The sequence below is a fragment of the Perca fluviatilis genome, chromosome 8 (assembly GCF_010015445.1).
Source record: "Perca fluviatilis chromosome 8, GENO_Pfluv_1.0, whole genome shotgun sequence".
Classification (NCBI taxonomy): domain Eukaryota; kingdom Metazoa; phylum Chordata; class Actinopteri; order Perciformes; family Percidae; genus Perca; species Perca fluviatilis.
In genome coordinates this window covers 8,761,939-8,784,844 of record NC_053119.1, presented here as the reverse complement: position 1 = coordinate 8,784,844, position 22,906 = coordinate 8,761,939, and the positions used below count along the sequence as shown (strand labels likewise).

The following is a 22,906-nucleotide window of genomic DNA, read 5'->3' as shown; positions in this document are numbered from 1 at the left end:
GGATCACCTCGATCCCTGATTCAAACTTTCAATTCCCCCGCCGTTTCAAAATGTCAAACGTCTCATTCACTGGAGTGGACCACTTAAAAATTTTATAGCTTAGAAAAATGAAAACAGCTACAGCAGTTTACCCAAGTTGCAGAGTGTCTTCATCAGTGTGGAATTCATGAGGGCAACTAATGAAAGTACAGAAACTGCTTTTCAAAACCCTTGTCTATTATACATAGGGATCGAAAATAAGTTTAAAAATAATATCACATATTACTACCGATATTGTCCTGATGTCATGTGCAGTATCACCAACACTTTCATCTGCTCACAAATAAAACTACTTTAAGATAATTGTAATATTTGAGCCAATATTGGCACTTTGTTATCGGTAAAAATGAATCAAACCGACTAAGACCATCCATACAGTATGTATGGTTACTGCTAACAGGATCAATGCACAAGCTTGACTCAAAGCCATGTATGCAACATCACATACAAAATAGTCTATATCCACAACCTTCCACTTCCCGGGACTGGCCCGTTGCCGCCGGAAATTCCACCGTATGTCATTCTTTTTGGCCGGATGTCCGATTTCTTTGGTTAACTGCTCCTCAGATCTCTGCAGGGTACATCCAGACAGCTAGCTAGACTATCTGTCCAATCTGAGCTTTCTGTTGCACGACGAAAACAACTTTTGAACGTACACATGTTGCACCAAAACAAGTTCCTTCCCGGTGCTATTTTGCAGCACCACCGGGGCTCCGTGCGGAGCATAGCAACCCCCAAGACGATTGTGATTGGTTTAATGAAATGCCAATAAATCAGAGCACGTTTCTCTCCCATCCCGGAATGCTGTGTGGACAAAGCGAGACTACATACAAAATAACAAAACTGGTTTTCAATGTAGCGAACTGTGGTCCAGTGTTATTCTTTACATCAAATAAAACTATTTGCTTAAACTTGTGTAAAACCAATAACATGATATGATCATATCATCACAATGCAATTCATATTATATTATAATAATCTAGTTGCCTCCAGAGGTATTGACAAAAATTTTACTTTTACCAACAAATGTGATATTGGTGAGTTCATAATTACAATAACAGAGGCCCATATACGGCTGCAGTGATAGCCGATATGTCAGAGCTATAACCTCTCATACTGAGTTAATGAATTGACTTCACCTGCGAGCTAAACCAATAATCAGAGAGGCTGGCTGAGCAAGTGGAATGCATATTGAAAAAGAGTCCGACGCATGCAACCCACACACATTCTGCTGCTGTTTTGTCGGTGTGTTTTGTAGTCTTAATTTAGAAGGAAATTTTGAGACCCCTCTGGGTTTGGCGTCTCACCTACAGAGTGTATTTTCTTTCCTTTTCACCTTGTTCCAGCACTTTTATGTTATTTGTCCGCAAAAAAGCAGTTTGGTGCAATAAGCCAAAAAGTAAACACTATAAGCTGGATGTGCTGCCCTGCACAGAAGAGCAATGCGCCTGTCAATATGGCTGCGGGTTTACAATTGTTGTGCTTGGCGGCTGCTGTCTGTATCACACAAGTGTGAAAAGCAATAACACCACCAAAGTGCAACTGTTGGCGGTCAATATTTTCTCTCCCTGATAAACCCTCTGGGCAGGAGCGTTCCTTCGTCTAGCCAACACAAACACAGCTTTGCAGTTTCAAATCTGTCACAGTGTGTGAATATGGAGCCAGAAAGAAAAAAAAGAAAGAAAACATAAACCCTTGTCTTGCCACTCTGCATTCTCAGTTTCACAGAGGTATCTTCCAAATATGAAGTTTAAGGATTGCCAGAGATAAAGTCACGCTCCGCGTCAGTGTCAACAGGGTTAAAAACAACTCCCCGCTAAAAGCAAATTAGTCTTCATGGCTGTCGCGCTGTGACTTTGATTCAATTCAATTTACCTTTTCTAATGTCACTTCTCTGCAGGTGAACGTGTTAATAGAAAAAGCAATCTGAGGCATCTACTGTGGACTAGACAGAAAAGTATAACTTAGCACAAAACACACTTTTCTGTTGCAAAAAGGAGGGACAAAAAGATTACCTTGTAAAAGTCAGATGTGTTTGTGGGAGAAAGTCTGCAGGTTGGCCTGAACGGGACACATGAACACGTCTGCCTCAGATGTATCTGGGAAAGAGACCAGATATGCCAAAGTTATTCCACAGCTGTGAGGCTTTTCAGTGCAACATGTTGTGATCACACATCATTTACAGCATCTAACCGTATGCGTGCATCAATGTATCGAGCTGAGGGATCCGCACAGCTCATATTGATGCAAACACAGAGAGAGCGTGGGAAACTGAGATTTACAAAGTTTGCACGCATACTGTGCTAAGTTACAGCACCCACATCGCACTCATACACACCTACAGAAACACACATTCACACAAACAGTCAACAAGCCTCCAATTCCCAAAGCAGCTGTGGACTCGGCAGGCACTGCTACCCGGTGGCTTACTTTTGAAGATGAATCTCCAGAGCCCCCTAAGGAAGACAGCTCTTTGCCGGGGATGTCCAGGAACGTTAACTGTCGCCGTCTCTCTCCACGCTCAGACACTGACGGCTGTGATGAGAAGGCGCGGCGCTCCCACACTGAGGCAGGGTAATTGGCTAGAGATGATGGGCCATAAACGTACATCACGGGCGGCGAAGCGCCAAGCAGACAGCTAACTAAGGCTCTCTTTCTACTGCGTGGCTCTTGTTTGTTATACACACACACACACGTGCAGCCACACACACTTCCCTTCCCTGGATATTCACGCTCTTTGAACACATGGGCTGGCCCATCATTATTACAACAGAGAGAGAGAGAAAAAAAACTGCCACTCCCTTCATTCTATCTGTCACCATAAAACCAAGACAAGGCACGCTGTATTTTCTGCGCGGCCCTTTTCACCATTTCCTTAGGCATTATGACCATAACCCAGAGGATGCTCTCTCCTGCCATTATCATCCACTGATATATAATAGGCACTACCCATTTAAAATGCATCATCACCATAACAGATAGGATGCCCTCTCTCTCACCATTACTACCACCACACAGTGGCGGATAATAGGCTATCCGTTCCTGCAGTGCTATCGCCACGGTGCAGACTTTCCTTCCATTACCATAACACTTCTGTCATAATAAGCAGGGAGAGCCTTCCAGTCATGACCACGGCTCTCCGAGAGGAGGTCAGTCATGTCAGACTGTTTTCTCACACGCTGGTAATTGGGAGAAATAAGGCTGAGCGAGGAAATAGCACTGGAGCTTCCCTTTCTTCCCAGTGGTTTGCTGCGCGAGGCAGCATTTCGCTGTGATCCAGTAGCCTAGTGCTGCTGAGCCATTTGACGTGTTTAAAAAAAAACAAGGAGATATATGAGATATGGGAAACAGTGGCAGTTAATAAGGGCTCGCACAACTGCAGCTGTTTGCACCGTCTCATGATGCTGTATCATAATGGATTTTTTCCCTCCGATACAGTATGCCCTATTCTGCATGCTCTAATACCGTGACATGGGATGAGGATTTCATCAATAAAATCCACTTCATTCATCCAATCCTCTCTTTCTTTTACTGGGTTTTCCAGATTTAGTTTGACAGGTCTTGCATGACCGCTTTTCTCTTTTTTTCTTCTTCTTCTTCTCTCAGAGACAAGCGCCAACCTAAAGACCCCGTCACTCTCTCAGCAGACTGGAACTTCAAGGGGGAGAGTAAAACCATTGGCAGGGAGTGGGAGGGACAAGGGGGGGGCGGCGGGAGGGGGGCAATGCTCTCATTATTCAGGAAGACACTCGAGGCCACAGGAAATAGCACACTTCATTTTTTCTTGTCAAACTCTGGCTGGCTTAATGGCGTGTTCACAGCAAGTGGTGAGACAAAGGGATGGCGTGGCCGGGCCGAGACGTGGAAGGAAGCAGCGGCCACCCTGCATTCTCCTCAAAGGAAGACCACCCGAGTTGCTGAAGCTGCAAACAGCGGCAAATAAATATGTCTCATCTTTCCGAGAGCAAGTAGACTAAGGCTAGCTTTCAAAGAGGAAAATGAAATATGATCTAAATTATACTCTAACTGTAGAGAGGCACAGGTGTCCCTATTGTTCCTCCCATTCCACATCCTCCTAAACCTTCCCTCATTATTGCCTTCATTACCAGTGCCATCGATATGGCAGGCGGCTGCCAGAAAACCTGGATGTATCCACAACTCATCATCCAAACACCAATTAATCATCCGCCCAGCAATTACACACCTTCCCACTATACCTTCCATTGATTTTGAACACGGTGATGCTTTTTCTCTATTTCATTTGCACAGCACAAGCTCCTGTGACTGAGGCTGTGGCGAGCTGCGGGCCATGCAAAGCAATCTCCTCCTGCTCCATATATCCGCTGGACTGGAACGGTGTTTTGATCAGAGAGATGATGGGGCAGGTGTTTTGGTACAGCTTCATGTCAGTGAGAAGCCTCATCCCATTGCATTCCAATCTCCAGGCATGGCAGCGGGCTGTGGTGTCAGGCAGCCTCTTTTGTTCGACTCCTAATTGGGGTAATTTATTGTCCTAACAGACAGAGCAGCTGTGGCTTTACAGCGTAGCACCAATTAAATCCAGATGCTGGAATGGAAAGACGGGGCTGAACGTGACTTGGGGACCAATCGCTAATATTAACTCAGATCTCGGCGAGATGAATATGACAAGCTGTGATGAGAGATTCTTCTCGACGCATCGCCGCGCCGCCGATATTGAAAACATGCAATTTTGATGAGGATTCATAAAAAACAGTCAGCACCAGATCTCAGCCTGACGTTACGCATCATTTCTAATAATGGATGCAATTATCTGCCAGGTTAAACATCGAAACAGAAATCTGCGGGGGACGCCTGACAGCCTGGCGCTAGGACTGCGACTGCAATGCAATCTGCAATTAAGCTACTGGACTACTGTAATCTTGTTCTAGTTTTACTCTCGTTAAAGTAGTTTTTCCTTCACAAAATGGCTCTGACAGAGGATCAGGTGAACACGAGCGGAAGACCTGGGGAATATGGGGAGCAACTGAAAGAAATCAGGTCGCTGTGAAGATTTCTCCAGGGCCGGGCTAACCCCGCCATACTGTGCCTGGCCTGCGCGTGCCTCTTCAGCCCGGGCTCTTTAGACGAAGAGCCCCGGGGACAGACACAAATGTGAGTAACAAAAGAGAATGGAGGCGGCGCAAGGTCGCCACCTCGGGAGCTGCAGCAAACTCAAACTCCAACCGTGGTTGCACAGCGACTCCTTTGGCTTCAAATTCAAAAAGGGAAAGGAGAGGGAGCAATGAGGCAACCCTGGCGAGGTTCTCCTTCTCTTCTTCATTTGTCTTCTCTGTGAAGTTTCAATGAAGTGTTTGTCCGCTCTGCCACTGTTTACTCTAATTGGGGAGTGTTTGTTCATCTAATGTGCACAGCCCGGGACAAGTTAAACATCATAATGACTTATATAGCACAAAATGCTGCTCTCAATCTACAGACTATTTCATTTTAATTCAGTAAGTGCTGTTAATGTGTAGCAACTGAAAAGGTAGCAAGGCATACTAAAGACTACAGTTGACCCAGTTGCTGCTGCTTCAACACAGAAATGAGCAGAAGGGATAACATCTGTATTATAATCGGTAATATCTGGACAAGTCTCAAAAGCTGACAGTCAAAGTAACCTTTTAGGTATTTACTTGCATGAGAGCAAAGAACAAAACCACATCTGCTCATTATTATTGTTAACTGCAATAAGTTATTCTGTTGTTAATCTTTTTTTATACTAACAAAGCTGCACCAAAACAAATTTGGAACACCTCACGCCTCAGTCTGGAAAATGGATGAGTTTGATAATCAAGCATAAATCTCTTTGAGTAGAATATTTTTTAGTTTTTCTTAAAGGTCCGGTGTGTAACGTGTTTAGTTGTTCATTATCAAAATCTGTGTTGCCCGTTCACAAACTTGTCCTTTTTCATGAATATTTACCTCCACTATCAATTCCAAGTGTTCCTTTTGGCTTGAAATTTTACATTTGCATTTGCATGAACTGGGGTAGACGCTCCATATTCATGGGCCGTCTTGAAATACGTTAGCGTTAGCTTTAGCGTTTTCGCTGTCACATGATAAACTCACAGGTGCTGCTAATGCTGCTAATGGGTATCGTCGCTTCCCGGCCCCGGGCAAGTTTAAAAGAAGGAAACATGGAGGACCACACTTATTCAAAATATTTTTTTTATTTTTTACAATTCACAAGGCCAACACTACAAGACAGATTACACTACAACTATTCAAGACAGTGCAACTGAGTATAATATACTAAAGATACATAACCTTCTGCTAGTCCCCTGACAGAATCTTTATACAATATTTAAAGTGGAGGTTAAGAAAGGTCGGGTGATGGGAGTTTGACGTGACAGGGGTAGGATCGCGTTCATGCTTGGCACCAGTGAAGCACGCAGCACCTTGCTTGAATGAACCCTCCTCTCGAGATGAAAGATGGAAGGAGTTCATGGACTTGTACATCTCTGTAGCACCTTCCGCTATTAAAATTCACTCCCGGCACGGAGCCCTTCTGAATCTCATTACTTTCCTCATTGTACAACTGACTTCAAACTCCAAAGACAATATAAAATACCTGTTTGCTGTAGCCTTGACAACAGTGGCTCTGCTCCGTCGGCGTAACCTCTCTTTCCCCCTTCTCACTCTCTCCGAAAGAGACAAACTCGGTTTGAGAGCAAAGAGCCGTAAGCAGTCCGACTGGATGCAGGAAACCTCTGTGCTTTATGAGGATAAAGAGCTCTGACCCAATTAGCTGTCTTTGTTAAATAAAACTCCACTGGCCCTCATTTAAACTGCTAGATACCCCCGTCCCCTCCTCCCCTGCTTGTGTTTTTACAGTACAAAGTGATTACAGATTTAATTAGCTGAGGACCTTGCTTCAGGGAGACTCCTAAATCCATATTGATATTTCTGCAGAGTTCGGAGATAGAGGCCTCGGCTCTGGGATGATGACTTACGAGGTAGGCTGCAGAAAAATTTAATGAAAAGATGATTTGCAACTTTTACCCGCTCCTGTTTACTTTTTCCCCTGAGGCTAATCATTGGGCTGAGAATTATGCAGAGAGCAAGGAGTGGATCAATGCTGCCTTACTGCGAGAGCTTTGGATGTAAACAGGCCTGCTGTCAACATAGCAGCTTTTCTGGTTTTGACAAGATGTTCTAATACTGGAAGCTGCTGATATGTATTATCTGTACGCACACCTTAATACCATTTTTTTTAACTGGAATAAATAATAAAAAATAAAAAAATAGAGTTTATGTGAAATTATCCTACCATTTCTCCATACAGACAACAGTGCTGACAGAATTTGAACGGGTTAGGCACATACGGTTAGGGTTTGGCAACGAAAACACTTTACGGAAAGATTGTGGTTTACGGTTAACGAAACGGCCAACGTTAATTGCAAGTTTGTAAAAGAGGCAAACTCCGGTGTCTTTTGTGAAACTCAGATATGCAACACACCCATGCACGGAAGGCAATCGTCCAATATAGACCTAATTCCTAGGGAATTCCTTGGGCTGATATTATTCATTGTGAAATAAAAAACATGCTTTTCTTTAAACTTCTTGCAGGCATTCCTTTCCTTTAAAAATGTTTTGTGATGTATCTTGAGTCTCTGGACCTGTTTTGGTTTTGTTTTTTTTGTTTCCATGGATACTTGCCCAAACTAAGATGACAGGATGTTACGTAAAGATATTGATTAGCATGGAGGTTGAAAGCAGAAATTGTTCCAAAAGCTGGCAGGTTTTGGTTTAAAAGGACTTATTTTTTTAGAGCCACCATTCTACGTTCAAATATCAACAAGGAGAAATCCTCAGAAGAGGCAGAGATTGCAGCTGTAATACACCAGATTACAACACTGCGACATGGTTGTTAGTCACATTCTCCACTTCCTCTCTTGTTGATGCTATTGCTATTATGAACTCCGGCTGGGTACATTAGGTCCAGCTGAGGGATGCTGATGTTGAGCACACTGGGAAATGCAGGAAGTTACATACCGCACCCAAGATTCCAATAATTTCATATTTAGAATAAGTGTTATAAGAGGAGGAGAAGGATCTTAAAGCGTAACTCTCGCCAAAATGCAACCTAGGGTAGGGTTTTCAAGAAAGAGGACACTCGGCCCGGCCTTGAGACAAATCCAGACGGGCTTCTCAGAGGTTAATGAACATGCTTTATGGTGCAAAAATAACTTCTGTAATAAAATAAAATCTGTAACAACCTGTAACAAAATAATAGCTCTCTTTTAAAATACATAAATAATATGAAATAATAAAAATTATTACTAAATATGACCTCTTCTGTGTTAGAAAATCCAGCTTCAACAAAATATCTCTTAAGACCATTTCAATGTTATAAGATAAATAATAAAGACACTGAAACATATGTGCCAGCTTTACATTCGGTGCACTCCACCTCCCACTTGTCCGGTCCCGACCGGGACGCTACGTGGGACATTTTTTTTGCTGTTCAACTGTGAAGCTGCTCTAGCTGCACTAGTCAGAAGTGAGAGAGTGACGGCGAGCGAGTAGAGTCATAGTGAGAGAAACAAAGTGTCTCCCCTGTGTTTTTGGACCACGTGGGAAATCTTTAGCAGGAAAGGCTTCGGCATTTCATGTGCAATGCTGCTCTGGGCCCAGTCTGCTCTGGGCCCTGTCTGCTCTGGGCCCCGTCTGCTCTGGGCCCCGTCTGCTCTGGGCCCCGTCTGCTCTGGGCCCTGTCTGCTCTGGGCCCCGTCTGCTCTGGGCCCCGTCTGCTCTGGGCCCCGTCTGCTCTGGTCCCTGTCTGCTCTGGGCCCCGTCTGCTCTGGGCCCCGTCTGCTCTGGGCCCCGTCTGCTCTGGGCCCTGTCTGCTCTGGTCTCTGTCTGCTCTGGGCCCCGTCTGCTCTGGGCCCTGTCTGCTCTGGTCTCTGTCTGCTTTGGGCCCTGTCTGCTCTGGTCTCTGTCTGCTCTGGTCTCTGTCTGCTCTGGGCCCCTTCTGCTCTGGTCTCTGTCTGCTCTGGGCCCCGTCTGCTCTGGGCCCCGTCTGCTCTGGGCCCTGTCTGCTCTGGTCCCTGTCTGCTCTGGGCCCCGTCTGCTCTGGGCCCTGTCTGCTCTGGGCCCTGTCTGCTCTGGTCTCTGTCTGCTCTGGGCCCCGTCTGCTCTGGGCCCCGTCTGCTCTGGGCCCGTCTGCTCTGGGCCCTGTCTGCTCTGGGCCCTGTCTGCTCTGGGCCCTGTGTTATGCGCGTCGCAGAGCCGCCAACATGGCAGCCTCTCGGGAATTACGTTACACAACAAAGTACCATAGTATTGTGTGCAAAGCGCCAGTCAATTTAAGTACACGCTTAATGGTCCCATGAAAAACAGCGAAAATCAGACATTTTCATGAATTTATAAAACCCCCCCGGATGCCCCGGACAGTAGGTAAAAAGTGGACATGTCTGGGCAAAAGAGGACGTTTGGTCACGCTAACCTAGGGTTCTCGTCGGTCAAAAAGAGTCTATCTCCGAATGCAACGTAACAGGGAGGAGAGTAAAGATGGAAAGCCCCTAAACTTAGTTCCATATAAATGCACGGATAATTTGTTGTTTTGTCGTTAGTGAAAAGCAATATTGACCTTGTAGTTGAAAAAGGAGCCTCATATAAGGATGACATTTCCTCCTATGGAGTCCGTTCATTCGCATTCAGAGATCGGCACTTTTTGACTGACAAGATGGCGGATAGCGTAAACAACAACAGCTAAAGTGAGTTGTTCAAAATCTTTTTTTGGTAAACTCTGTATACACAAACAATGTTCTCAATGCTGGAGTTCATGTGTAGAGCCCCTGGGGATACTTTGAGCAAAGTTTCATATTGTGTCGCGCCTTCTTATTGTTTTAAAAATAGCGATTTTGATGCTTTCATAGTAGTGCCCCTAGCACTCCCATTCAAAAGGCCATTTGACCGAAGATGAGAATACGGTAAATCTTAAAAGTGGCGTTTCCGTCCTAATTATGCTTTTAAACGAAAGTTCGACTCGGGTACATTCACAAAAAGACCCTAGGTTGCATTTTGGCGAGAGTTCCGCTTTAAAGAGCATACACCGTAAAGAGTCACTTTTGGCATGAAAGCCTTCAACAGAATCGTAATAAATGCTCTAATGAAAGCTTTTCAGCCAACATGTTCTCGTGGATATGCTGTAGTTGTCTTTTTTTTTAACATCCTCAACATATTATGTATGAAAACAAAGTAATAGGGGTGTGAATCTTCACCGGTCTCACGGTTCAATTTGATTACGATGATCCTGTCAACGATTCAAATCGATTGGATATCATGATGTACCACGATGCCTCACCACCTCATTATTATTGCTACACATGGTTACATGATAACAAATTAAAGCAGTCAGGTGCATCGATGCAAAATCATCTACATCCGTATCGCGCTGCATCGATGCAATCATTTATTTGAACACCCCTATAAAGCAGTGTGCCATGGGTTTCTTTACATCAAGACTGTACCGAGCGTACAGTACGGTGCTGAACAGCAGGGGAGCTGTGAGGTAACGTGCTGGAGCCAGGGAGTACATGCAAATGAGTGTGGAGAGTATGTAGGTGTCAGGGGGACTCGTCAAACTCCCTGCACGTACTGTGAATATTTCACTACAGACACACAGCAACTTCCCGGCCCAGCCCAGGAGACAGACCAAGAAACAGAGACAAATAGATTATGCGGATAGATAGATATGTAGATGGATAGATAAGTTAATAGATAGATATGTAGATGATAGATATGTGATAGATAGGTAGAGGGATAGATATGTAAATGGATGGTAGAGGGATAGATAGGTAGATGATAGATAGATAGGTAGATGGATAGAAATGTAAATGGATAGATAGGAGGGATAATAGGTAGATGATAGATAGACAGGTGGATGGTTAGATATGTAAATGGATAGGTAGAGGGATAGATAGGTGATAGACAGATAGGTAGATGGATAGAAATGTAAATGGCTGGATAGGTAGAAGGATAGATAAGTAGATGGATGTAGATGCCAGATATGTAAATGGATAGATAGGTAGATGGATGGATCGCCCCCACTCTAGCCCCCCCCCTTCACCCCACATGGATACCTGTCTCAGGCTTCAACTCACAGCCCTAAATTTCAGGAGGCAGGGCTGACAGGAGCTCCCCACAGCTGACAGCGCACCTTCCAGTACCAATAAGGGGCTGTCTGAGAGCTCACCACATCACACCAGCAGGTTACCCCCAGATCAGACCGACCGACCGACACACACATGATGAAAGAGATCACCAAAGTGAGCATGGACGTCTGTTCCCAATTTTAGTACCATCCAGTAGTTGCTGAGAAACTTCACCCAAAACCACAAATTCAACCTTCTGGTGGCGCGAGACGACAAGTCAGTAGGATTCATTATCTGGGAAACATAAAATGTACACAATTTTTCAGCCTGGTCTCACTGAATTCCGTAAAATGGCCACGGACTGGTAACAGCTCATTCCGTGGTGGTGGTACGGAATGTGTGAAAATTCCGTGTGGCCACCACGGAAAACAATACCAATGTAAAGTCAATGAGAAGATGACGTAGCATGGTAGTGAGTAGTATGTAAGGCTGGAATTCCGCACAAGGAGGTTGGGTGGTAAAACACAGGACTTGCACCCAAGAGAGCGGAGTTCGTGTCCCGTGTGTGGCGTGCGTTTGTCAGTTGTGTTTTTTTTTTTCTTTTTAAGCATGTCCCGCGTATGGCACGGAACCATAAGCCCACCCACGACCTTTTCCTGAACCCAACCGTCCCGTTCTTGTCGCGTGTCATTGAACCATAAGCCCACCCACGACCTTTTCCTGAACCCAACCGTCCCGTTCTTGTCGCGTGTCATTGAACCATAAGCCCACCCACGACCTTTTCCTGAACCCAACCGTCCCGTTCTTGTCGCGTGTCATTGAACTGTAAGCCCACCCACGACCTTTTCCTGAACCCAACCGCTCCGTTCTTGTCGCGTGTCATTGAACCATAAGCCCACCCACGACCTTTTCCTGAACCCAACCGTCCCGTTCTTGTCGCGTGTCATTGAACTGTAAGCCCACCCACGACCTTTTCCTGAACCCAACCGCTCCGTTCTTCTCGCGTGTCACGTAAGCCCGTGTTTGTTTTATTCCGTGGCAGTTTAACGGGGTTTCTTTTTCGGCGATCCGTGTTCATTTCACGGAATTCTTCCGTGGGCCCATCACGGAATTTGGCGATCCGTTGGCGATCCGTGTTCATTTAACGGAATTATTCCGTGGCAGTTTCCCGGATTTTGTTCCAATTCCGTGAAACTGCCACGGATTTTGAGTTAAGGGCCCGTGTTCATTTCACGGAATTCTGTGAGATCAGGTTGCAATTTTTCCATTCAGACAAATGCACACAATGTATTCTCATCCAAGCCACAACCTGCCTCCGCTCAGTGAAAGCCCCAACTAAAATCCCGCTTCAGTAATGGGATAACTCCACATCTCCGGGGAGAGGCAATCTCATAGCACATCCTGTACCTTTTGTATCATTACAAGCAGCACACGGAGCACCAGAAAACAACTATAGATTCATCTTCTTACTTCTTCAAACAGAATGCCTTCATTACTTAATACAAAACATTTTTGAAGCAAAATCGACCCAACGCTGAGTTGAGAAAACGCTTCTCTCTTTTGGGAATGTGACCCTTAAGGATCGCCACAGTACAGCAGTTCATTTCTAGCTTCAGACAGAGCTCTAAGAATTCAATTTTCCCCTTGGAGAACTTTATTTATTTGTTTGTTATGTTTCAGATATACAATGGACTTGCCTTTATTTTTCAGGAGGTTCTTTATTTTCTCTTCGCCTTTAACGCTACTGTTCATCCGGGGATATAAAAATGCAACACCATGCGGTCGACTGTCCCAAGTGTTTGTTGCAATAAATAGATGGTTTCATTTTGGCAGCTGCATGTTAAGTGCTATGTTATGATTTAAAGATTGCCATGTTGTGCCGATCAATATGTCTGCATCAGATGAGCTGAGGTTTACAGGGGCAGCGGAGGGAGGAGGAGGAGCACTAAAGCAGTAAATCTGACCAGAAGCACTTACTTCCACTGCGTATCCTATGGGCCATTATTGGTGGGTGTGCTCACACATCAAAGTGACAGGGGTCTTCCAGGCTAAAAAGGAATAAGAAACAAAGGGCCATTAAATCACAGGGATAGACCCTGCATCGAGCAACACACATGTGAACACGCAAAACACACACACAAATGCTTAAACACTGCTGTATGAGGACTGTGAACAGAGAAAGACCGAGAGAAGAGGAGAGGGACAGAAAGGGAGCGCAACATTGATTTTCCCCTTCTGAAGTGCCAGTTCATCATTCTGTGAGACACACTCTATCGATCCGCCGCCTTTAGTTTGTTTGTAATTTTGGGGGCTCAAAACTCTTCACAAAGATAGATCCTCTTATATGCCACTTGCCTCCGAGATGAAGAATGGGAGGATCAATGGATGTGTGGAGATGACCTCATTTTGCTAGGCGCTCCTCACTCACTTGGTTTTTGTGGCCCTGTTAAAAAAAAAAAGGAGCTTTGGGGTAGGTGGATGTGGGGGGAATCCAGGCAACGGAGTGTTTATTATAATAATATAAGCCCCAGTCTTGCCATAAGTTGACCTTTCAGCTTTGATCTCACATTAGTACTCTGAAACATTATTTTATGAATGAATGTCCAGTGGAACAGTGTCCCATCGCTCCTTAATAATCTCACCGTTGGATCTTTTTTCCCCCCCTTTCTTCTTCTCTTCCATGCCATCTGGTATGAAGTGAATACAGACTGTGTGCCGTTTACTAACATCACATTACATAACTTTTGGACATTTAAGTTCATCCTTCAAGCAATTACCTCCTGCTGCCATTTGGAGCTGAAGGCAATGTGCTAAGTTGCCAAGTGCAGTTTTAACTCAAAACCTCTAATGCCCCTCAAAAAGCTCTTTACTGGATCATTTCTTGTTACTTTCCATGGCTGAAAAAAAACAGTACAAATTGGACTTTTTCAAGCCAGTAATCTTCTGTGTGGTGCAACAAAATCCCAACAAGCATGCCATCATTAGTGGAGCTTTTGTAAAGGATGCAACTAAGTCTTCAGAAAAGAAAAGCTTCCTCTGCGTAAAAAACTGAACCTTTACTCAACAGAAAATTCTGTATTTACATTTTTTATATATATTCATATTTATATATTTTTATAAATTCTTTACAACCTGATGCTATTTTTGTGCTTATGACAACATTGTACCCACTACGTTGCACACTCAAAATTCCTCATTTTATAGAAAACTCTCGTTTTTTGCAATTGTATTGTCTTCTACAGTTTGTTCATGTTCCTTGACCTGTTGGTTATTTTTAATCACTGCATTCCCAGATCTCAGTAAGCATGCTGGGAATAAAATTTGATTAAATTAAGATTGTTAAAAAAAATTCCGTTAAAAGCAAAGACTTTAAAAAAGATGTTGATTGGAGGGTGGGTCGTGCATGCTTTAAAGGAATACATACTTCCTTTAGGAAAGGTTTACGCCTACAAATGTCTTGTACTTCAGTCAAATCAATAATAAAGAACCTTATAAGCTGAATAACAAGTTATAATTTCACTCAGTTGGTCAGATTTTTTGAAGCAGCCAAAATGCAAAAAGTAAAAAAACTCTCTACCCCTTACCAAACTCGAACCAAACACTACAGTAGCTGATTTCATTGTGATCTGTGAACATTTAAAGGTGCTCTAAGCGATGTTGGGTGACGTTACTTCTTGTTGACGTTCAAAGTATTTTCAAACAAAACGAGGATAGCTCGCCCCTCCCTCCTCCTCATCCCGTCCCCTCCCCCTCCCTTCCGTGCTTCAGCGAACTAACCCACCAACGCCCACCCTCAAATCCTTCTTGTCGGTTATTGGCTGGAACGCTGGAAGACTGTTTGTTATGTTTCGTGGTGCAGGTTGGCACACTTTGTTTTTGTTGCCGTGTGTGGAGCCTGAGCTGTCTACAGAGACCACGTTTTTTTACAGTGTGTTCAGGGGACAGGCAGCTCGCGGATAGTGAGGAAATGTTTGCTGTATGTGACAAAAAATGTTGTAGCCTAAAAAACGCGTGACATCGCTTAGAGCTCCTTTAACTGGAGATAGGTGACTAATCAATCACGGTGTGTAGTGACTGGTTGCAACATAGCCGGTAAGCCTGCAGATTCTAGGGAGAGGCGCTAAAGAAATCAAATCCATCTGGCAGATTCTATTGTGAAATATTTCAGATACAGTATTAGGGGACCACTAAGGCCTATATAAAAGCATCCAAAGAGCACCACGTCATGGGACCTTTAAATGTCAAAAGATGGGCAAAAGATGTGGCATATAGGTTAAGAATGAGTCAACACATCCCAACAAATTATAAGCTGCAATGTCGAAGCTGTTGTCTCTCTCAGAAGCTTCCGAAGTGGAAAAACTCCCTCGCGAATGGACTCATCAGAAAATGAAAACAATATACCCATAGAAGGATTATCAGTCAAACACAGAGGATAAGTGTAAATAAGAAAAAATTGTCAATAAGAGTTTTATTTAGTTTCAGTTTAGTTGTGGATTGTAGGGTGGATCGTACATGTTTAAAAAGGAGTAAATACTTCTCTCCGGGAGCGAACAGAATTGGGTTCCCCTGCCAACATTGTGTTGGGGCTGTAGGAGCATATATTCATCGCAGCCCCTTTCCCACTGTGACCTTGATAGCTTCCAGGAAAATTCTCATCCTGAGAGACAACCACCCACATACAGCCTTACCTTAACATCTCATCTGCACTTTATCATACCCTCCCCCCCTTATATTCAGAGCTATCACCTCAGAACAGCTTCAGAGAATATGAAGGTCATCATACCATAGCATACAAAACAGCGACTCCGTGAAAACATCCTTTAGTCAAGGTTCAGCGAACAAAACAACAAACAGACACCCACTCACAAGAAAAAGACAAAATGTCTGCAGAGTTCCATGGAAAACTATTATTTTCACATTGTAATGTTCTCTATTGTTCACCGTCAAAATCAAGTTATATATTTGTGGCTGGATTTTTGTAATGCATTTCTAATCACCATGCCACACATTTCCTGCTCATACCCACTTTCATCAGTCTGAAATTACTCATGAGAAAAAGAAAATACATCAAATATAAATTGCCATTTTATTTTTTTTATGATGATGATGACGATTGCAACCTTGACGAATAGTTTATAGAATAAGAAAAACTCAAATACATTTGACATTAGCCTGGGACACTAATTCTATTTTTCCTATTTTATACCACAATGTCACCCACTCAGCAAACAACTGTAGCAGTCAGCATAATGTTCTAAATACATGTTGCACTAGCATGTTGTTAGCTAAATATTGGCAATTCTATTTTTGCCAGCCCTCTAATCTTTTCCATGTTAGCACAATGATAAACATCTAACTACAAAAATGCAAAATATAATTATTTTATTGTTATTATTTATTATACTAGTGCAGTGCCTGTTGAAAATGTGCCTGTTTGGTCCTTACAGAAGGACCCCAAACCACTTAATATGCAACTCCACTGTATAGCCTACTACTGACTTACAGTGTAGGCTACTTCTACATTAGAGGAAGACATTGTACTACTATATTTACCTGACAGAGAACGCTGCAGCTTACTTTGTGGTCATTTGATTAATTGCAGTGTTTTTTGCCAATGCCAAAACTGAAATAGTAATGGCCCTTAGGTCGCCTCAGCTTTTCTTTGTCCTGACTTTGAGGCCGTCTTATAGACCTAAATGTAATACTTTTATTATCTTAGTTAATATTATGCTTAAATGGATGATATTCTTAAACAGATTTGTGTTCAATCAAATGATCACAAACTAACTGATGCAAGCAATATTCCACTGTGGGAATATTTTAATGGGATGGGGGGAATGTGCGTCACTGTGTCGTTTGGGGTCCCCAGCTCATTTTTGGCCAGAAGGCACCTACAGTAGCTGGCACATCTTGCCCTGGTTACACACTGGAGTAAAAAAAGAAGACGAAAAACACAGAGAGGACACAGGAGAGTGTTGCTTCTTTGCGGACCAACTCCCTGAGGTGCTGTAGTTCCTGAGACTATTTGGCCAAAAGGGCCAACACTCAAAAAATGAACAATTCTATATCTGTAAGGTTGAGTATGTTGGACCTTCATTGTATTGTACAGTTCACCCTGCTATTCAAACACACCAGTGGATTGCAGATGCACTGCTGCAGTGGCTTGACGGTTAACAGTGAAGTAGGGGATTTGCAGGGGTATTTTGGTGACTTAATTAACCCGACCCAGGGTGAGTCTGATGAAAACTGATGTGTCTGCCCGGTTCAACTGAGATTTTCTCGCATTGCACAGCGCTCTGAAGGAATAATCTCAGAGATTAGGCTATGTTATGTTCTGCCAGCTCACAGCAATTTAATACAATAGCAGGTATCCTGCACATCAGCGTGTGCAGAGGTGGGTAGAGTAGCAAAAAACTGTACTCAAGTAAAAGTACTGTTACTTAAGGAATAATATGACTCAAGTAAAAGTAAAAAGTAGTCATCCAAATAATTACTTGAGTAAGAGTAAAAAAGTACTTGGTGAAAAAACTACTAAAGTACTGAGTAACTGTTGAGTAACGTCAAACAAACATTCAATCAGACGGACAAAAATACAAAATAATCATCTTTAGGCAAATTATAGCCTAGTTCATCCAATCAATAAAATAAATTTAAATTAATGAATTACAAAATAGCTTAAATTCAAATAATCCAGGTAAATTCAAATACTTAAAAAATAAAATCAATAAAATAATAATACATACAAAATAAATAAGCACTAGTAACACAAATTTCCAAACCTTTATACTTTTTTTTTTTACCAGGCTCTACATGCAGAACTAGAACAAGGTAATGTAGCTGCTGTTTGGCACTTTTACTAAAGGTAAACATGAAGGTGGATCACTTGTTATCGGGTTCAATCGCCGTGGTAACTCATGCTGGACGCCTAACCTGGTCGGGAGCAGGTTATGTTGGAGATCAGAGATCAACCGGTGTAAAAGCCCCGCCTACTGACCAATCAATACTCGGTTGATAACAGCGTCACCGTTCTTAGAAGATCAGGCGGAGCTCGGTGCAGAGAGAGAGAGAGAGAGAGAGAGAGAGAGAGAGAGAGAGAGAGAGAGAGAAAAAAAAAAAAAAAAAAAAAAAAAAAAAAAAAAAAAAAAAAAGAGAGGGTGCGAAAGAGAGAGAGAGAGAGAGAGAGAGAGAGAGAGAAGGGTGCTCATACAAAAAACATTTAGAGACCGACAACCCCGTTAACATTCCCTGATGGGTATATGTATGAAATATATAGATTTTAATGGGAGGGAATTACATATCGGCTTCTTGAGCCGTGTGTCGCCAATGCGCACAGCGGTTTGAATTATGTTTTTTATATTTTTTATTTGCTCTCACGATCGCTTCCACTGCCAGGGTTGCAACTGAAGTAATAGGCTAAAGCAACGGCAGTTTATGGAAAGCACAAGTGTAATGATGGTCAGATGTTGTGCCTGACTGATGGGGAAGTGATACTGATAAGAGTTGTGATGTAGGCTAGCCTGCGCATCTACAGCGTCGCCTATTGATTTATTTTTTTGCCAGCTGTCCTCCTGTTTTAGGAAGCAGCGACTGTATTGCGTTTTGTCTGTAAAACCGTGTCTGTGTTCTTCATATTTATGTAGAATTATAGTTTGCTCTTCTTATGTAAAATATGTGGCTATTGGTCATGTTGTGCAAACATTGGCTCTTTTATGTAAACACGCGTCGCTAGATTGGGAAACCCTGGTTGATTGAACTAGTTGTTAACCATGTTATATATGTCAGTGGTCGTGACACAGCTTGCGGGGCCGCGGTTGTTAGGTTAGGTGAAGCCGGGTAACTGAAAGAAATCCAGGACATGTTGATCTGGCCTCTGGGCTGTTCCTCCTCATCTGTGTCTGCATCGCCGATGGTTGATTCTGACATTGTCATTTTTGTTTTGCTGCGCCTGTAAAGCTAACCCGTCCCGCCCAGAGTGATAGATAAAGACATATGGCTCTGGTCCCGCCGATGAGATTGAGTATGGTCACGTGACGAGACTGCACAACTACGTTTGATTGGTGAAACACAGCCACGTGGTAGAGCCTTTAGCGGAAGTCTCTCTCTCTGTCAAAATAAAACATTAAAATAAGTGACGCGGCGGGGGATAAAAACAATGACGCGTAGAATACCAAAGAGGTAAAAAGAAAAGTAACGAGTTCATTGTAGCCTAATGTAGCGGAGTAAGAGTACAGTTTCTTCTTCACAAATCTACTCAAGTAAAAGTAAAAAGTATAGTGATTTAAAACTACTCCTGGAAGTATATTTTTTTCAAAAACTTACTCGAGTAAATGTAACGGAGTAAATGTAACTCGTTACTACCCACCTCTGAGCGTGTGATGTGCAGGTTACCTTCCCCCCCAAACACGGACACACATATATACAGATATGTATCGCTTTATAAAGATAGATAGCCTGCCTATAAGTGGCATCACGCTCTTTCTGCAATTGTTGTGAATTGCATGTGGGATTCTGAAACGTCCTTAAATTCGGGAATTGTCGTTTGTTTATTCAAAGTCAAAGACAGTCCAAAGTAGGCTAGTGCTACTTTGCACATTTTTGTGGGTCTGAGGTGTATGTCACATTTTAGCTGCCAAAGCTCCGCTGCGCTACTCTCTGTCTCTGGTCCTCAGTGTGAGAGGGGGAGTGACCCGCGGCTAGAGCGGCAAAAGCCAATGTGTGCTTCTTTTACCTATATATTTAACGATAGAGCTAGACTCCAAGATTGATGTGAACTGAATGATCCTCAAGAGTCCAAAAGAGAACATTAGCAAGGAGTTTTTTTGTATCAAGCGCTCAAAACTGAACTTTCCTGAACTAATACAATCGGTAAAAGGCTGAAGCCTACAAATATCTTATTAATAAAGAACCTCATCAACTGAATAACAATGTATTGTTTTATTCACTTGGATTTTTTCAAAGCAGCCAAAATGCAAAAAGCAAAATCAGTATCAGAATCTGCAATTTTAAACCCTTCATAATGGTTGACCACTATATATTTACAAACTCCAACCAAACACTACAGTAGCTGATTTTTTTGTGATCTGTGAACATTTAACTGGAGATAGGGGACTAATCAGTCATGGTGTGTAGTGATTGGTTGCAACATAAGCCTGCAGAGTCAACATATCCCAACAAATTATAAGCTGCAATGTCAAAGCTGTTGTCTCTCTCTACAGAGGTTTCCAAAGTGACAAAACTTCCTCGCGAATGGACTTATCAGAAAATTAAAAGAAACATACCCATAGAAGGATTATCTGTCAAACACAGAGGATAAGTGTCAATTGTACAGCGGCCCGAGATGCCATGTGGATACTGAGGCGAATGGTTCTGACATATTCACTGTAATGAGCCTCCATTCTCACAGTTCACAGCATTGAAATGACTGACAGCCTCGACACTCTGGGCAGAGGTCATCCATGTGAAGTGAGTGCCGCATCCTCCAGATGCTTTTGCCATATTTGCTGCCTACAGGCAGTCTATCTGGGGTAATTCTTCATTTCCTTACTGCCCAGGTTTTTAAAATGCCATTTATGTCTAATGGTCGTGCTCATTAGCTGCATCTGAAAAACACACTCCGGTCATTACCAGCTACATTTGCAGTCAGGCTTCATGCCGAATTCTCTTGTTAAGAGTCATCCGTCACAGCCCTGTTCCTTGGCAGTTGGTACCACAAATGACGCAAAAGCTCAAATCTTCAAATTATGTGCAACTATCTTTATCTGCTTACAGTGCTAGTGAATGTGTTTTGACTAGGTTGCTTTATCAGTGTAACGAGAAACCCAATCTGAAACAACATCCATCATGTTGAGTCTGCGAAGGCCACTTGGGGGACTACACAGGCAGGAGCGTGCTAAGAATTGCACTTTACCTTGGTGCAATCCTCTTGTGTATGGGCAAAGTGGGAGAAGGGAGAGTTGTGCATGACTGGGACTACGATGGAGACAAAAGCGCTCAATTCTCTTTCATTATTTACTTGTACCACTATCAGATATGGACATATGTTACAAGAAAACCTTGGTACAGTATGCTGGGGGTAAATGTCCACAGAAACCCCTTCAGAGTCAAGAAGAAGAGTTCATTCAAGAAGCAAGAAAAGCACTTTTGTCACCATCAGGTCCACCGAAGCACAGCTTGCTATTTCTACCCTAATACTCCAAAATAAATAACTGCTTTGGAATCACAGCGCCACAGAATTCTTTTTAGATTCTGCATGTTTCTTTAAAAGGAGCATGCGTGGGTGTGCAACAGCCTGTCCAAGTAAGAAATAGAGAGAGAGAGGGAGAGTGGGTGGGGGCGCATGCTGGCTATCCTTTGTCAACTGCTCAGTGCCATTTAATGGCCTGTAAACCCCTTTGCTGGAGAAAGAACAGGCAATTAGCATACTGAGTGGATTACAAGATTGCTCTGACTCCTGGATTAATGTGTGCACTTAATCTTCTCTTTGCTAAGCGATTCTTGGATATACAGCCATTCAAGGGGAACAAATGTCCTTCCAAAACACATCATGGAAAAGGAATTTCTAACATGTTGGCATCAAAATTGAAGTATAGTTACTTTATATATTGTTAGGCTGAATTGTCCATGGTCAAACATGAGTTACATTATAAACATTAGTCAGTCCTGAGGATCATTTTGTCAAACTTACAAGCCCAAGACATAACAAGCATTTCTATATACCAACATTGGCGTTGGTGGGGACGTGATGTTCAAGGTACCAAGTAGACAATTAAATTAGGATCCAGGAAGTCTAGTTGGAGTAACAGATTAATACAGGTACCAGAACACTGCACAACGGTTTCCATCCCAGTGGCAAGCATTTGATCTTTCCTGGTGACGATCAACAGTAGAAATAATCCCTTCAGATTGCAAAGTAATCTGAATGTGAGGCCAATGCAGCGCCTTTCCAGATGATGTTGCGTTGCAGCAAAAATTTAGCCTGGTTCAACTTTTTTGGCCCGACGTTGACACTCCCCCTGCATCTCCGGTCTGGCTCCATTCAAATGAATAAGAGGGCTGCATTTTTCCACGCAGGGATAAAGTCAGTTTGAACGCGGCCTTAGTGGCCCAAGATTACGAGAGAATCGCAGGATCACATATCGCACAAGTAATGTGTTTGTGTCTGAACTACCAGCTTACCAAACCAATCGGCGTCCTGTGAGGAGTAGGGGTGGGGGAAAAAAATCGATACAGCATAGTATCGCGATATTTTTTCGTGGCAATACTGTATCGATACACAGACACCAAGTATCGATCTTTTATGATATATGTGTTGGTCAGTCTGTTTGCTTGACGATCCCATTTTGCAGCAATAAAATTAAAGTGAGATGAACAGACAGAGAAATGTATCTCTTTAGATAAAACCGATGTTGACAAAATTTTCCTTTGGGAACATCATTTGAAACTGGGAAAAATTTGAAGTTGGAAAAAAGGTAATAAATTGCAATATATCGCAGAATATTGCAACATGTTTAAAATCGCAATAATATTGTATCGTGACATAAGTATCGTGATGATATCGTATCGTGAGGCCTCTGGTGATTCCCACCCCTAGTGAGGAGGTACTTGCAGCTACAGGTGTGGTTGAAGTGTGTGTCGACTGTCGAGACTGTACATTTTAAACAACAATTGCGGAATTGATAGACAGATGGTTCATCCAATCACCGGCCAGGTATAATTATATTTTTGAAAGTGCCTTCCTTTTTTGTCTT

General features: G+C 43.0%; 1 protein-coding gene across 7 annotated transcripts in view; it reads right to left on the bottom strand.

Moving 5' to 3' along the window:
• The window catches only part of mgat4c (mgat4 family member C), a 115,826-nt gene that overhangs the window by 49,972 nt on the left and 42,948 nt on the right, over window positions 1-22,906 (bottom strand). For 5 of the 7 annotated variants that reach the window (XM_039807528.1, XM_039807530.1, XM_039807531.1 and 2 more), the window contains one exon: window positions 13,137-13,207. In XM_039807528.1, the coding sequence (XP_039663462.1) occupies window positions 13,137-13,161 (25 nt within the window). In that variant the 5' untranslated portion in view covers window positions 13,162-13,207. Of the gene's footprint in view, window positions 1-2,054; window positions 2,139-13,136; window positions 13,208-22,906 lie in introns of all 7 variants that reach the window. The other 2 variants (XM_039807533.1, XM_039807534.1) reach the window with 1 other exon arrangement.